We start from the raw sequence: 13,024 nt of genomic DNA, 5'->3' as shown, positions 1-13,024 counted from the left end.
TTAATTTTATTCTTCAATAATATCAAATTTTTATGATAAATAATTATTCAATTATTTTTTAATTTTATTTTTAATCATATTAAATTTACTTAGAATAAAAGAAATGTGATTTAAAATAATTTACTTGGATGTGATTAAAAAATAATTAAATAACTATGTACAGTAAAAATTGATATTATTAAAAGATAAAATTAAAATTTATTTCTATGTATCATTTTTGTTTCTAACGTTTTTGTCCTATTTAAGTCCCTAATGTTTCAAAATCGTCTCAATTTTGTCTCGCCGTCAATTCTGTTAACAGATTCCAAACGGCAGGACAACATTGAGCCAATTTTAAAACGTTAGGGACAATTTTAGGACTTACTACAAACGTTGAAGACAAAAATAATACTTTACTCTTGTGTTAAAATACCACATTAAGGGCCTGAGGTAGCATTTATTTGCAAGACAGAGGCTGAGAGACTGAGATTCAGAGATAGAGACCGAGAGACAGAGACAGAAATAAATATCAGTATTGTGTTTGGTGTAGAAGTATACAAAACTAAATTATGTATCTTGTTTGGTTTAAAATAAAAGTAGAGACTAAAAATCTTAAAATTACAAAAATGCCCTTAATTTTAAAATACAACCATAACCCCCAAATCCAGTTTGATTTTTCTCATAATGCAACCTTAACCCTCGACGATGCAGCTTTTTGATTAGGTATTTTATGACCCTTCGATACCTATAATTTCTAATTATTGTTTTTCGATTTTTAAATTTTTTTCTGGGGGCAAAATTTTCAGGTGTTGAAAGACGACGGATCTATGATATAGTAAACATCTTAGAGAATGTCGAGGTGAGGTTTCTTGTTATATTTATTTAGTTTAGTTATTTCTTGAAACAATCTTAATTTTTGTTTCAAAACCTTATATTAATGATAATAATTGGTTGAGATAAACGAATGGTAGAACTTTCTTTTCAAAGAATATGAGAGAAGAAAAAAGAATGGAAAAAAGATCGTAGTGGTGATGGTGATGCGGAATATGGCGCATCAGTCAAGTGAAATATCAAAGTTAGAATTTATGATAATAAGGATGAGCGAGGTGGATTTTTACAAATGAGAGAGAAGGGTCGAGAGAGTGTGAGGTGGGGAAACACAAGGGGAGGGACAAATACACAGGGTAAACACGGTAAAGATCCTTGGGTTTGGAACAAAGAAGAGTATCACCGATTAGAGCTTGATTCTTTCTCAATTTTCGTCGACAATTTGTCGGAGGATATATCAAAAAAGAACTTTTCAATTTGTTCAAATGGACAGGTAGAATCATCGACATATACCTGTCGCGTAAGAATAAAAATGGCCAGATATATCTATTCTCTTTTATACGATACACTACAAAGGGAGGGGCTTTGAAGGCTGTTGCAGAGATGAATGGCATGGTGTTGAGAAGGAAAAGATTGTTCGTTGGTGAAGCCAAATATAGAAGAGGAGCTGGGATACAAAATACGAAAGGTAAAGCAGTCGAGGTGGTGACCAGGCATAATGCTGGAGGAAGTCAATCACAAACAAAGAGCGGGGGAGTAGGTGAAGAAAGAGTGGCTAAGCAGCAATCAGGTAAACCAGTCAAAGATCAACGAAGTAATGGATGGAATAAGAGTTTAGAAGTACAGATAGCAAGTGAGAACGTCGTATGGATACAAAGAAGCATTGTCGGCAATACAAAATCGGCAATTGATCTTCAGTCACTGAAGCAAAAGATCCATAGGGACTATCCAGGGGTAACTCAGGTAAGGGAGTTGGGGCCATATAAAGCTATGATTACGTTCGACACGGTGATTAGGGCTGAAGAAGCTTACACCTTCAGAATGAATGAACTATTAAATTGTTTCATATGATCTGGAGATGGGATGAGACTGAGAAAAGTGAGTCCAGAAGAGTGTGGTTGGAGTGTTATGGAGTTCCTCTACACGCATGGTCGAAAAATACATTTTGCAGAATAGGAGAGTTATGGGGCGAAGTGGTGGAATGCGACAAGCTAACGGAAGCGTGCAACTCATTTAGTGTGGGTAAAGTCCTAATTGATACGTGTGTGTTCGATATGATCAACGAATGGATCCATGTTACAATAGGGGCAAGTGGATTCGACGTCATGGTAAGAGAAGTGGGCGGAGAGGTTTATAGGGAGGAATGTTTTGGACAAAGCATAGCGGAGGTAGGGGACTGGCATATGATAAACATAGAAAACACACAACAAGTAGGGCCTAGTGGAATATCGAATCCTGAAGTTGAACAGAGGGTGGTAGCCTGGGATCCGGCGGCGGTGGTGATGACGGAGGATAATAGGAACAAAGAACAAGATGAGGTTAGGATGGTAATTTCAAGCATAGATTTGAATGAATGGAATTTCAGAATTTCAAATTCGCTGGACAAAAAAGGCAGTTATACGAAATTAATGGACAGAGAAGATTCCCAGGGATCCTATGCAATAAATACGGTTGCTGATTCAGAGGAAACGGCCTCTTATATTTATGAAGAATGATTTGGTTGCAATCTTCATGTTGGGTCAAGGTGTGGAAGTGGGCTAGCAAAGGTAAGGTCTAACAAGCTAAAGATGCAATCCACATGCTGGGACGCGGACTGGGCCTGCTGCAATAGGCCTTCAGATGGATTCCCTAACCGGGTTGGCCCTAACCCGGCCTCCTCCATGACCCGGCAGGGACTAGCGACCCTGAATCAGGGCCTGTTGAACGCGGCGCTTCCAAAGGGGCAACGAGCTGATGAGGCGAGACATGATGGGGAGCAGGTTCATGCGTGCCTTGATGTGCAGGAGAGGGGGACGTCTGCCAAGACGAACCAGCAAGGAACGAAGCAAGTGACGCCGGCTGAGTTCGGTTGCTGGAACGAGGCAGGGGTTGGTTCACGAAGCAGAGGCGATGAAGGGTGTGGATGCGAGGATGGCGCACCGGAGGCGGTGGCTGGTGGGCTGGCGGAGGACTTGACAGCCGCAGTGGTTGGCGGGCTTGATGAACATAACAACGTAAACAGGCCCGCCGAGACGAACCGGCAAGCAAGGAAACAAGTGACTACGCCTGCTGAGTCCGATCACTGGAAATATGCATGGAATGGTGTGCGAGGTAGCGTTGTTGATGGGGATGGACGCGAAGAGGGTGCACCGGAGGCTGTGGCTGGTGGGCGCGCGGAGGACCTGACCGCCGGAGTGGATGGTGGGATTGACGAACAGGAACATGTGAACAGGACCTACTTAGCACCAGATGACTCGAAGAGGCTGCAAATTGCCGAAGCTTTGAGACAGACTAGTTCTGACTATATGACAAGGAGGTGCAACACGCGAGTGGAGGGCAGGAGGCAATTTCGAGACCGCGCTGGGTTAGAGGAGGGGGAGATTGCACCGGCTGGATTGGCTGATAGTGGCGAAGGTCAGGAGGCAGAAAGGGAGAATGGTGCTGAATATAGGCCAGTGAGGGGGGATCAAGTGGATGATGGCAAGGAAACAGACCACGGGGAACATAGGCCGAGTTGGGAAGAGGAGATAGCCGAGACAAAGAGGTTTGGAAACTAGCCGTGGAGTCAGAAGCTCAGTACAGTGATGAGGAGGATATCATGGCTATTTTGTAAGAGCAGAATGAAGCTATCGCTATGAAACGTCGGCAGGCTAAGCAAAAAGAAAAAGCTCGAAGAAGCCGGCCAAAAAATCGGAAACAGGTGTGTAATAATTTGGTTGCATGATTTTTAGTGCTTGGAATATACGGGGGTTGGGAGGTGATGCAAAAATTAGTATGCTAAAGTCTTTCAAAAACAAGTTTAGGTTGGATATGTTAGGTCTGATAGAAACAAAAAAAGAACTAGTAACTAAATTTGATGTGGTTCAAATCTGGGGAAGCAACGGAACATGTTGGGAGTCTGTAAGTTCTACTGGGATGTCTGGGGGATTGCTACTCATGTGGGATGAAGGGGCATTTAAACTATATAATTGCTATAAAGGGGATAGATGGATGTGCATTGAAGGAGTTGTGGTAAAAGAGAACTTTCACTGTGCTATTTGCTTAGTGTATGGACCACATGATAGAGCCGAGAAGATCGCCGTGTGGGAAGAATTGAGCTATATTGCAGGATTGTGTCAGGTACCGCTCTGTTTTATGGGGACTTTAATGAAATTTTGCACTTGGAAGAAAGGAAAGGAGCGACTACTTTACCAGCGTCTGCGACAGATTTCAGGACATGGGTGAATGATATGGAACTGGTTGATTTGGCTCTGAATGATCGAAAGTACACATGGTTTAGAGGGTAGTCATGCAGTCGTATTGATAGAAGTCTAGTCTCCGTGGAGTGGCTGGACATGTACCCGGAGACGCGCCTAAGGAGTGGCCCGAGAAGTTTATCAGATCATTGCCCGTTGGTTATGGAAGATAGCAGAAGATCTGATGGTCCAAGACCGTTCCATACATTGGACTCATGGTTCACGCATGTAGGATTCTTGAATATGGTAAAGGAAGAATGGAGGGAACTAGGTGATGTACAATTCCTACAGAAGATGAAAGCACTAACAGAACCTCTAAGTAGATGGCATAAGCAGCACTTTGAGAATATGGATGAAAGGATCACCAAGTTTGAGGAAGAAATAAGGAAGGTAGATGATATGGTGAGCAGTGGAAGGTATGACGCCACAGTAGAGGCAAGGAGGAGGGCACTAGTGAGTTGCTACGAAAAATGGTATATGAGGCAGGAGATGAACTGGAAGCAGATGTCAAGGTCTCGGCATGCTACTGAGATGGATCGGAACACAAGGTACTTCCATAATATTGCATCGGCGAGAAGACGGAATAACAGGATTGATTCGTTGGTGATTAATGGGAGGTTAGTGAGGATCAAGCAAGAATCAAGGTGGCTGTCCGGGAGTTCTACAAATGCCTATACCATCAGGAAGCATCCCCAAGGGTGAGCTTTAGGGACGGTTTAGTGAATCGGTTGGAGAGGGAGGAAGCAGAAACCTTAGAGGCGTCACCATCAGTAGAGGAAGTGAAGGAGGCAGTATGGGACTGTGAATCTTCTAAGGCTCCAGGGAATGACGGCTACAATATGAATTTTATTAAAAAGTGCTGGAACGAGATAGGAACGGAGTTCACTGTAGCTGTGATGGAGTTCTTTGAGACAGCACGACTACCAGCAGATGCCAATGTCACATGGGTAGCGTTGGCCCCGAAGTTCGTTGGTGCTAAGGAGATAAAAGATCTCAGACCTATCAGTATAGTGGGCTGTGTATATAAGGTTATCTCTAAATTGCTGACACGAAGGATGAGGAGGGTTATGCCAAGCTTAGTCGGAGAATCACAGAGTGCCTTTGTGAAGGGGAGAAAGATACACGATGGAGCGCTAATTGCATGTGAAACCGTGCAATGGTTGAAACAGAAGAAGAAGAAATCAGCGATCATCAAACTGGACTTCCAAAAAGCCTATGACAGAGTCAAATGGTGTTTTGTTGACACTATGCTGGAAAAGATGGGCTTTGGTAGGAAATGGAGGGCATGGGTTAGGGAGTGTGTTACTTCGGCCTCTATCTCTATTATGGTTAATGGTTCACCATCGAAACCGTTCAAAATGGAAAGGGGATTACATCAAGGCGACCCATTATCGCCGTTCTTGTTTGTTCTGGTGGTGGATGTACTCAACAGGATGATTGGGGAGGCAGTTAGAAATGGTCGGATATCTCCACTCTTAGTCGGTAGGGATAATATAGAGTTATCACACTTACAATTCGCAGATGACACTATATTATTCTGTCCACCGGAGGAGGAGACACTGAGGAACTATAAGAGGCTTTTGAGGTGCTTTGAAATGATGTCTGGGTTGAGCATTAACTTTGAGAAGTCTCACTTGATACCAGTTAATTGCAGCCAGGACTGGGTTAATCGGATGTGCCAGCTACTAGGTTGTCAAGAGGCAGCTCTACCGGTTCGATACCTTGGCATTAGTCTAGGAGCAAATCCGCGACTGGTTAGAACTTGGAAACCGGTTATAGAAAAGGTGGAAGAGAAGCTCAGCTTGTGGAAAGCAAAGATACTTAGTAAGGCTGGTAAGTTGGTGCTTATTAAGTCGATAATCAATAGCCTGCCTGTTTACTACCTGAGTCTGTACAAGATGCCCAATGCGGTTGCTCGAAGAATTATATCCTTGCAGAGGAGGTTCTTTTAGGGGAAGGATGATGGTCGACCTGGCATGGCCCTTGTGAAGTGGGAGTTGGTACAGGCACCGAAGAAGCTAGGAGGTTTGGGGGTGGGTGATGCGGTGGTCCGTAATTCGGCTCTACTGTTTAAATGGTGGTGGCAGTTCTCTAAGGAGGAATGTCCTTTATGGAAGAAGGTTGTGTGCTCATACAATAGCTTGAACCCAAATCACTTGTTGTCAACCCAGACATTACCAAAGAGGGGGGACCGTGGAAAGACATATGTCAAGTGCAAATAAGGGAGCAACATGTAAAGCAGAAGATGATTGATGGGCTGGCCATGGAAGTAGGTGATGGAAGATCCACCAGATTTTGGGAGGATACTTGGTTACAAACGGGAAAGCTTAAAGACTCCTTTCCGAGACTATTCTTGATTTCAAACCAAAGAAGATCGGTAATTGGGGATTGTGGGTTTTGGGATGGGATAGAGTGGGTGTGGCACTTACAGTGGAGAAGAGAATTGAGACAATGGGAGACTGATACACTGAACCAACTGCTTAATGTCTTGCAATCTGTTAGACTGATAGCGGACATACAAGACAGAGTGGTGTGGAAATTTGATAAGGAATGTGTTTATTCAACTAATTCATTTGTTCAAGTTTTGCAGGAAGAGACTTTGGATGAGGAGTTTCTGCAGTTCAAGTTCACCAAGGAGGTATGGAAAGGCCTAGTTCCGCCTCGGGTGGAGCTGTTTGCGTGGTTTACTTTGGTAGGCCGGGTCAACACAAAAGACAGACTGAGTAGACTGGGTCTCTTACAACAGAATGATGTGATGTGCGTGCTATGCAAGAAGGATGTTGAAAATATACAACATTTATTTATTACATGTGAGTTCTCTTGGCAGGTGTGGTGTGCTTGGATATCGGCGTTTGGACAGACATGGATTGTTCCTAGTACGTTGAAGGAGCATTTTGAAAGTTGGAGATCCGTGCCAATGAGAAAAGAGAGGCGCAAAAATTGGCTAATTGGGTTCTTTTCAGTTATATGGATTATCTGGTTACGCAGGAACGATGCCATATTTCAGAGTAAGACAACAGGGGTTGGTGACTGTGTAGAGCAATCATTCTCATGTGCTAAGGAATGGTATTGTAAATAACTCATGTTGTCGATGGCTATGTCGGAGATGACATAGGAGTTGTTTAGCTTGTTTGTTCTTGTAACTGGCTACAATGCTCCACTTTAGTGTTGAGCTCTTACTTTAAAAAAAAAATGATAATAATTGGTTCTTAGTTGTTTGTTTGTTTCGTTTAATGTTGGTTAACTTGTAGGTGCTTTTTAGAAAAGCTAAGAATCAGTATACTTGGAAAGAGTTTGCTGCTATTCCACCTTCAAGTATCTTGAGCTGATCAATATTTTATAAATTTATTTATGATAATTACTATATAAAAAAACAAAGAAGATGACTTGAGAACTATTCATCATAATTATGTTGTTATTATCACTTTTTTTCCAAGCATGTCAGCGGCGTGCTGATACTTCTCCTTCAACCGCTTATGCTTATTCTTGCAGTGTTTCGCAGTTAGGGTACACCCAGGGAGGAAGGCCTCCAACATCTTCAGAGCTAGTTTCTCAAATGTTCCGGGTTTAAATTGATCATAGTCAGCCCTCTGACCATCTACCACAAACTCCTCCATGAAACCAACGAAAGCATTAGCCTCTTCATCACTTTACATGCGTTTGTTGTCCATTTTCACCTAACAAAATTAACATAATTAACCATAAATAAATACAAGTGTAACTATTGTAATTAACATAACTAAATCCTAAACAACAAAAATAACATATATAACCAAAAAGTAACACAAAATTAAAAATAAATCACAAACCACAAACATTTTCACCCTAAAAGCAAAAATTAACATAAATAACCACAAGTAAACCACAAACCACAAATAAATTAACATGAACAAATACAAATATTTTTCAGTAAGCCACAGACAATTAGTTGCTATTACAAATAAAAAGTTACTATTACAATGTTTTCCTTCACAACAAGTCTTACAAATTAAAATGCAGCTATTATAACACGTCTTAATCGATTACAATGTTCATTACTCTGCTAAAAATTAAGCTATTACTATTTCATACGATTTATTCGCCACTCTTCATACATCTCAGTTGTTATGTTGGCACGCCAGTGTGTCCACTCATTCGTGTTTTCAGCCACATCAATCATTTCGTCATGTGCTTCATCTCCATCGGGCAAAAATTCCTCTAATATGCTACCTTGCTCCTCCGGATCCATATCCATACTCTTTCGAATAAAGTTTTGCAGCAAATAACAAGCAATAATTATTTGAGTTTGTGTCTTTAGAGGGTAAAAGCTAAGACTTCTTAAGATTGATCATCTCTTCTTCAGCAAACCAAAGCATCGCTCAATAATATTCCTGGCAGAAGAATGAACCCTATTAAAATATTCTTAGTAATTGCGAGGTACACGTGCTCCTTGGGCCCACTCTCTAACATGATATCGAGTACCTCTATATGGTGCTAGAAACCCCGGACCATTTGTGTAACCAGCATCAACTAAATAGTAATTACCTATAGACAAGTAATGCAAACAACGTAAGCTTAACTATTGTGAACTCAAGCTATATTTATAGGCTTAAGTCCAAAGATGGCATAATTACCGTGGGGTATCTTAAGACTATTACAACAAGTTATTGCATCTCGAAGTATCCATGAATCATATGCTGATCCCTCCCATCCATTGAGTACATAAACAAATCTCGTCTCCCAGTTACGAACTCCTAAGACATTGGTGCAGATTTTACCCTTTCTTGTTCGATATCTTGCCTTTTCAAACTCAGAAACTGTCACCTCTATACAAATTCCATCTAATGCTCCCAAGCAATCCTATAATCTATAGAAAGTTATGATACTCAGATATAGAATCCTTCATACTTGGATCTCATCTCTTCATAAAAACACACGTATTGCTTGATAATTTTCGACCGCTCCATTTATTCCTATCAAAGTCATTACATTAAAAAACACATAAACATTCAACTTAATCTAACATTTCTTCATGTAAAATCTGCTATATCTTCTTAGAACCAAAAAGAAGAATAAAAAACTGGAATCAAAAGACATGTAACTCAATTTACATCTCAATTTTATTTTAGTTTCAATTGGAAATCAAAACAGAAAATACAATAGAAACACAGTAGAAGTGATAATATCGATTTTTCTCTCTCATTTCATAAACTAAAAGTCAATTTTTCAGTTACTTTAAGCAAATCAAAGTCTTCCAAAAGCTGTTGTGGTTGAGATTGAAAGAGTTGTGTCAAGAGTTATTACTTCGAATCATCCATGATTATCATACAAACTTTGTTAATGTGGTTGAGATTATTCATCCTAAGAAGTTAACGAATAAAACGTGAAAAGGCTATTAGAATTCATTGATCTAAACTGCAAAGTCTCGTTGTGACCAGTTGACCAAGTAAGGAGTGTAAAATTTAGTTAGTTATACTAATTAGCAAGGCCCCAATAAATTAACAAATTAGATTCTGAAAAATTAGTTGGAGTTATACTAACTAACAAGGTCTTAACAAGTCAAGCAACTAAAAAGAGAAAAGTTAATTAGAGTTGTGCAAATTAAATAATTCAAATTAACTTAATAATCATTAATTTTAAAGATTCAATAGACTCAAGACTCTCTTAGTTTTTACCCTTTAAGCTAAAATAAAAAGTCTACTTCATTTGATAAGAGAGGGGTTTAGTAAAGATAACAACAACTTAATCAACTCTTGAAATATACACAATTTGCAAAACTGATACTGATTAACACGTTCCCCTAACAAAGTGCAACCTAATTTCAAATAAAGTGCTTTATATAAAATTTTATTAGCTATAGTGGAATAGCCTTGGCATTGTCACAATATATTACAGGAGTGCCACAACTCTTAAACTACAACTAAGCTAATAAATTTTTCATCCATAGGATTTCAGAAGTTACATCAGAGAGGGCCTTAAACTCAATTTCAAGCTTTCAGCACTAGACTTTTTTACACAATACTGTTAAGAGCAACATGAAAAAGCAGGTAAATTGACATAAATCAAGCAACTAAAAACCTGAACTATATTACAATACCTTTAACATTATATAAATCAGACAGTCTGCTCTATTTTTTCAACAAAGGAACAAAATCTAAACTACATTACAACACAAAGTAAAGAATTTCTTCAACTTCAGTGCTACTACTTCACACCATTAACAAAATAACGACAAATCAAGCAAAATAGTAACTTGTCTCATTTCAAATTTTAATTTTTCCAAAACTAAGTAGCCAAATAAAACAAAAGCTTAACAGGTTCTGAGTATAAATACACCTTTCAAACACGAACAAATTTGATTTAAGCATTACACAACAGTAATAGTTAAATTCACAGATCAAATTGAACATCAGAAGAAGAGAAAAGTCCTATTATTAGGTCACGAACAAATACACAGATTAGGACACGACCGAAAAAATGAAAGGAATCAGTAAATTAAACAACATTTGTATAGAACTAACCTAGGTCAGAGCATCTAGGATGACGAGTTAGTGGTTGACGTCGACAGCAACCGGCGAGAGGCGGCAGCTTCTTTCTTCGATTATCCTGTGAAGGAGAAAACGACGAGATGAGAAGAAGGGGGCTACGAAGATGAACTTGAAAGCGGCAAATCACTTACCTAGCGGTGGCTAGGCCAGCGGCGACGAGATGGCCGTTCTTGAAATGGTGCTTCAGAGGCTGCAGTGAAGAAGATGAAGCCCTGATTTACATTAGGGTTAATGTTAAAATTATTGAATTAGAATGGGGTAATTTACGTACAAATTATAATTAAAATTTCTGTCCTGTCTTTAAAATTTTCTGTCTCCAGTGTCCCTACTTTTTGGAGATACTGAAATACTAAAAATTTAAAGACGAAAACAGAAATTTAAGTATGAATCTCTAACTCAACAAACATAATATTGAGTCTCTATCTCAGTCTCAGTTCCAATCTCTGCAAACAAACGCTACCGAGTGTTTGTATTTTTTAGAGAAAATAAATATATCGTTTAACATATCTCTTCTTTTATCTTTTCATAAAAAATGCAATCATCTATGGCTTGGGTTCAGCCTATTCCATGTCTAATTTGTATTTACATTATTGTTATTTTTGTTTGGTGACTGAAATAAATTAAACAAAGAAAAACAAAAGAAACAAAACAAGGAACTGCTTAAATAGAGGGACAGTCCCGTTTAAGACTACTCTTAAACTCCTCCCAAGGTGAAAGAAGCTCCACATGCGAAAGTTGTAACTTCATCGCCATCTTTGCCATAGTATCTGCCACCGTGTTTGCATCTCTCATAATCAAACGAAAGTCAACACGCCAATTCCAATGCATGATATCTCTTATTTTGAGCACCAGTGGATCAATAAACCCAAAACCATCTTGAGTAACAAGATTAAATGCTTCCACACAATCTGTCTCACAAATAACATCTCGTTGATCCACATCCCAAGCTAAGAGATATCCTCTCCAAATAGCAAACAATTCTCCTTGAAGAATACTATTACTCTCAATCATTCCCAAACACCCCCTTTGCCAGCTCCCATTACAATCTCTAATAACACAAGCAAAACCAACACTATCACCCGAACCAAAATAACTAGCATCACAATTAATCTTAAAAGTACCAATGGATGGGAGATTCCAAAAACCATTTAGAGTAGAGAGAAGGGACATACGTTGTAATTCAAAAATATTTCTAAGCTCCTTTTCTGAAGTTAATGCCAAACAAATGACTTTTTCCGGAGGCCAAGTTTCATGGGGATTAAAGATGTCGTTATTCCTTGCTCGCCATATCCACCAAAGTCCCGAAAAGAACTTGAACGGATACTCTCTACTATGATACAAGAAGCAGTTCTTCAAATCTAAAGGATGACAAGAAATATCCAACCTATGCCAGACAAGCTGAGCTTTGAGACAATCCCGAATACAATGTAAAACCGATTCCTGGCTAGAAAGACATCTTGGACACTTATCCGACGACGACATCCCTCTTCTAAAGCGAAAACTTGCAGTAGGAAGAGCCTCCTTAAGACACAACCAAGCCAAAAACTTATGCTTTTCCGGAACAAGCTGACGCCAAAGCCAAAGCCAATTCTCCCTCTCCTCCCAACCAAACAATTCATATATTTTAATTTAGTGATGATCTTTGATTATTATTCTAAAGAAATGGATATTTCATGAAAAAATAAATCAAAATTATAAATAAATAAATTAACATATTTAGCTAAAAATTAAATTTAAATGGCCAAATAAATGAAACAAAAAATAATTTTAAGTGAGAAAAAATGTGTTATGATAGAGAAGAAAAAAATTGGCTAAAAAATTTTAATATGATTTGCTGAGAGGTGAAATTCCTAAAAATGAAGATTATTGGTGACTCTGGAGAATATAAAAGGACAAACAAAAATTACTGAGACTATTTTCAAAATTAACAATTCGGTGGGTTGAATTCAATTTTTTCTTAAATTTTAAAAAAGTTGAGGTTAATTCTAAAAACGTTGGAACTTATTATAAAAGATAAATTTACCTCGGCAAATTCTTAAGTGCATCATGGTGTTTAAGAAAATACAAAATCAACTATTTTCTCCAAAATATACCTCAAAGACACAAACACAACCATATATATAAATTAAAAGGTGAAAAAGGTTTAGGTTCAAACAAACAGTTGTTCCAAATTTAGTTCTTAATTGAAATTGAAATACTGGACAAAAGTTTTTTTTTGGGTATCCTGGAGAAAAGGTTTTTGACAAAATGGACATG

General features: G+C 38.9%; 1 protein-coding gene across 1 annotated transcript; it reads left to right on the top strand.

The window, feature by feature from the left end:
• Positions 6,487-7,812, top strand: LOC107636012. The gene is made up of 4 exons (XM_016339552.1): positions 6,487-6,879; positions 7,069-7,307; positions 7,493-7,556; positions 7,687-7,812. The coding sequence occupies exons 1-4, from the start codon at positions 6,487-6,489 to the stop codon at positions 7,810-7,812; spliced, it is 822 nt and encodes a 273-aa protein (XP_016195038.1).

The sequence above is a fragment of the Arachis ipaensis genome, chromosome B04 (assembly GCF_000816755.2).
Source record: "Arachis ipaensis cultivar K30076 chromosome B04, Araip1.1, whole genome shotgun sequence".
Taxonomy (NCBI): domain Eukaryota; kingdom Viridiplantae; phylum Streptophyta; class Magnoliopsida; order Fabales; family Fabaceae; genus Arachis; species Arachis ipaensis.
Note: the sequence above shows the minus strand (reverse complement) of the source record. Positions and strands in the feature narration are given on the sequence as shown.

Coding starts and splice junctions, on each gene's coding strand:
- LOC107636012 (XM_016339552.1), top strand. CDS start 6,487: ATGATTGATGGGCTGGCCATGGAAGTAGGTGATGGAAGATCCACCAGA. Junction 6,880..7,068: donor AGTTCAAGTTCACCAAGGAG/GTATGGAAAGGC, acceptor TTCTCTTGGCAG/GTGTGGTGTGCTTGGATATC. Junction 7,308..7,492: donor TTCTCATGTGCTAAGGAATG/GTATTGTAAATA, acceptor GTTAACTTGTAG/GTGCTTTTTAGAAAAGCTAA.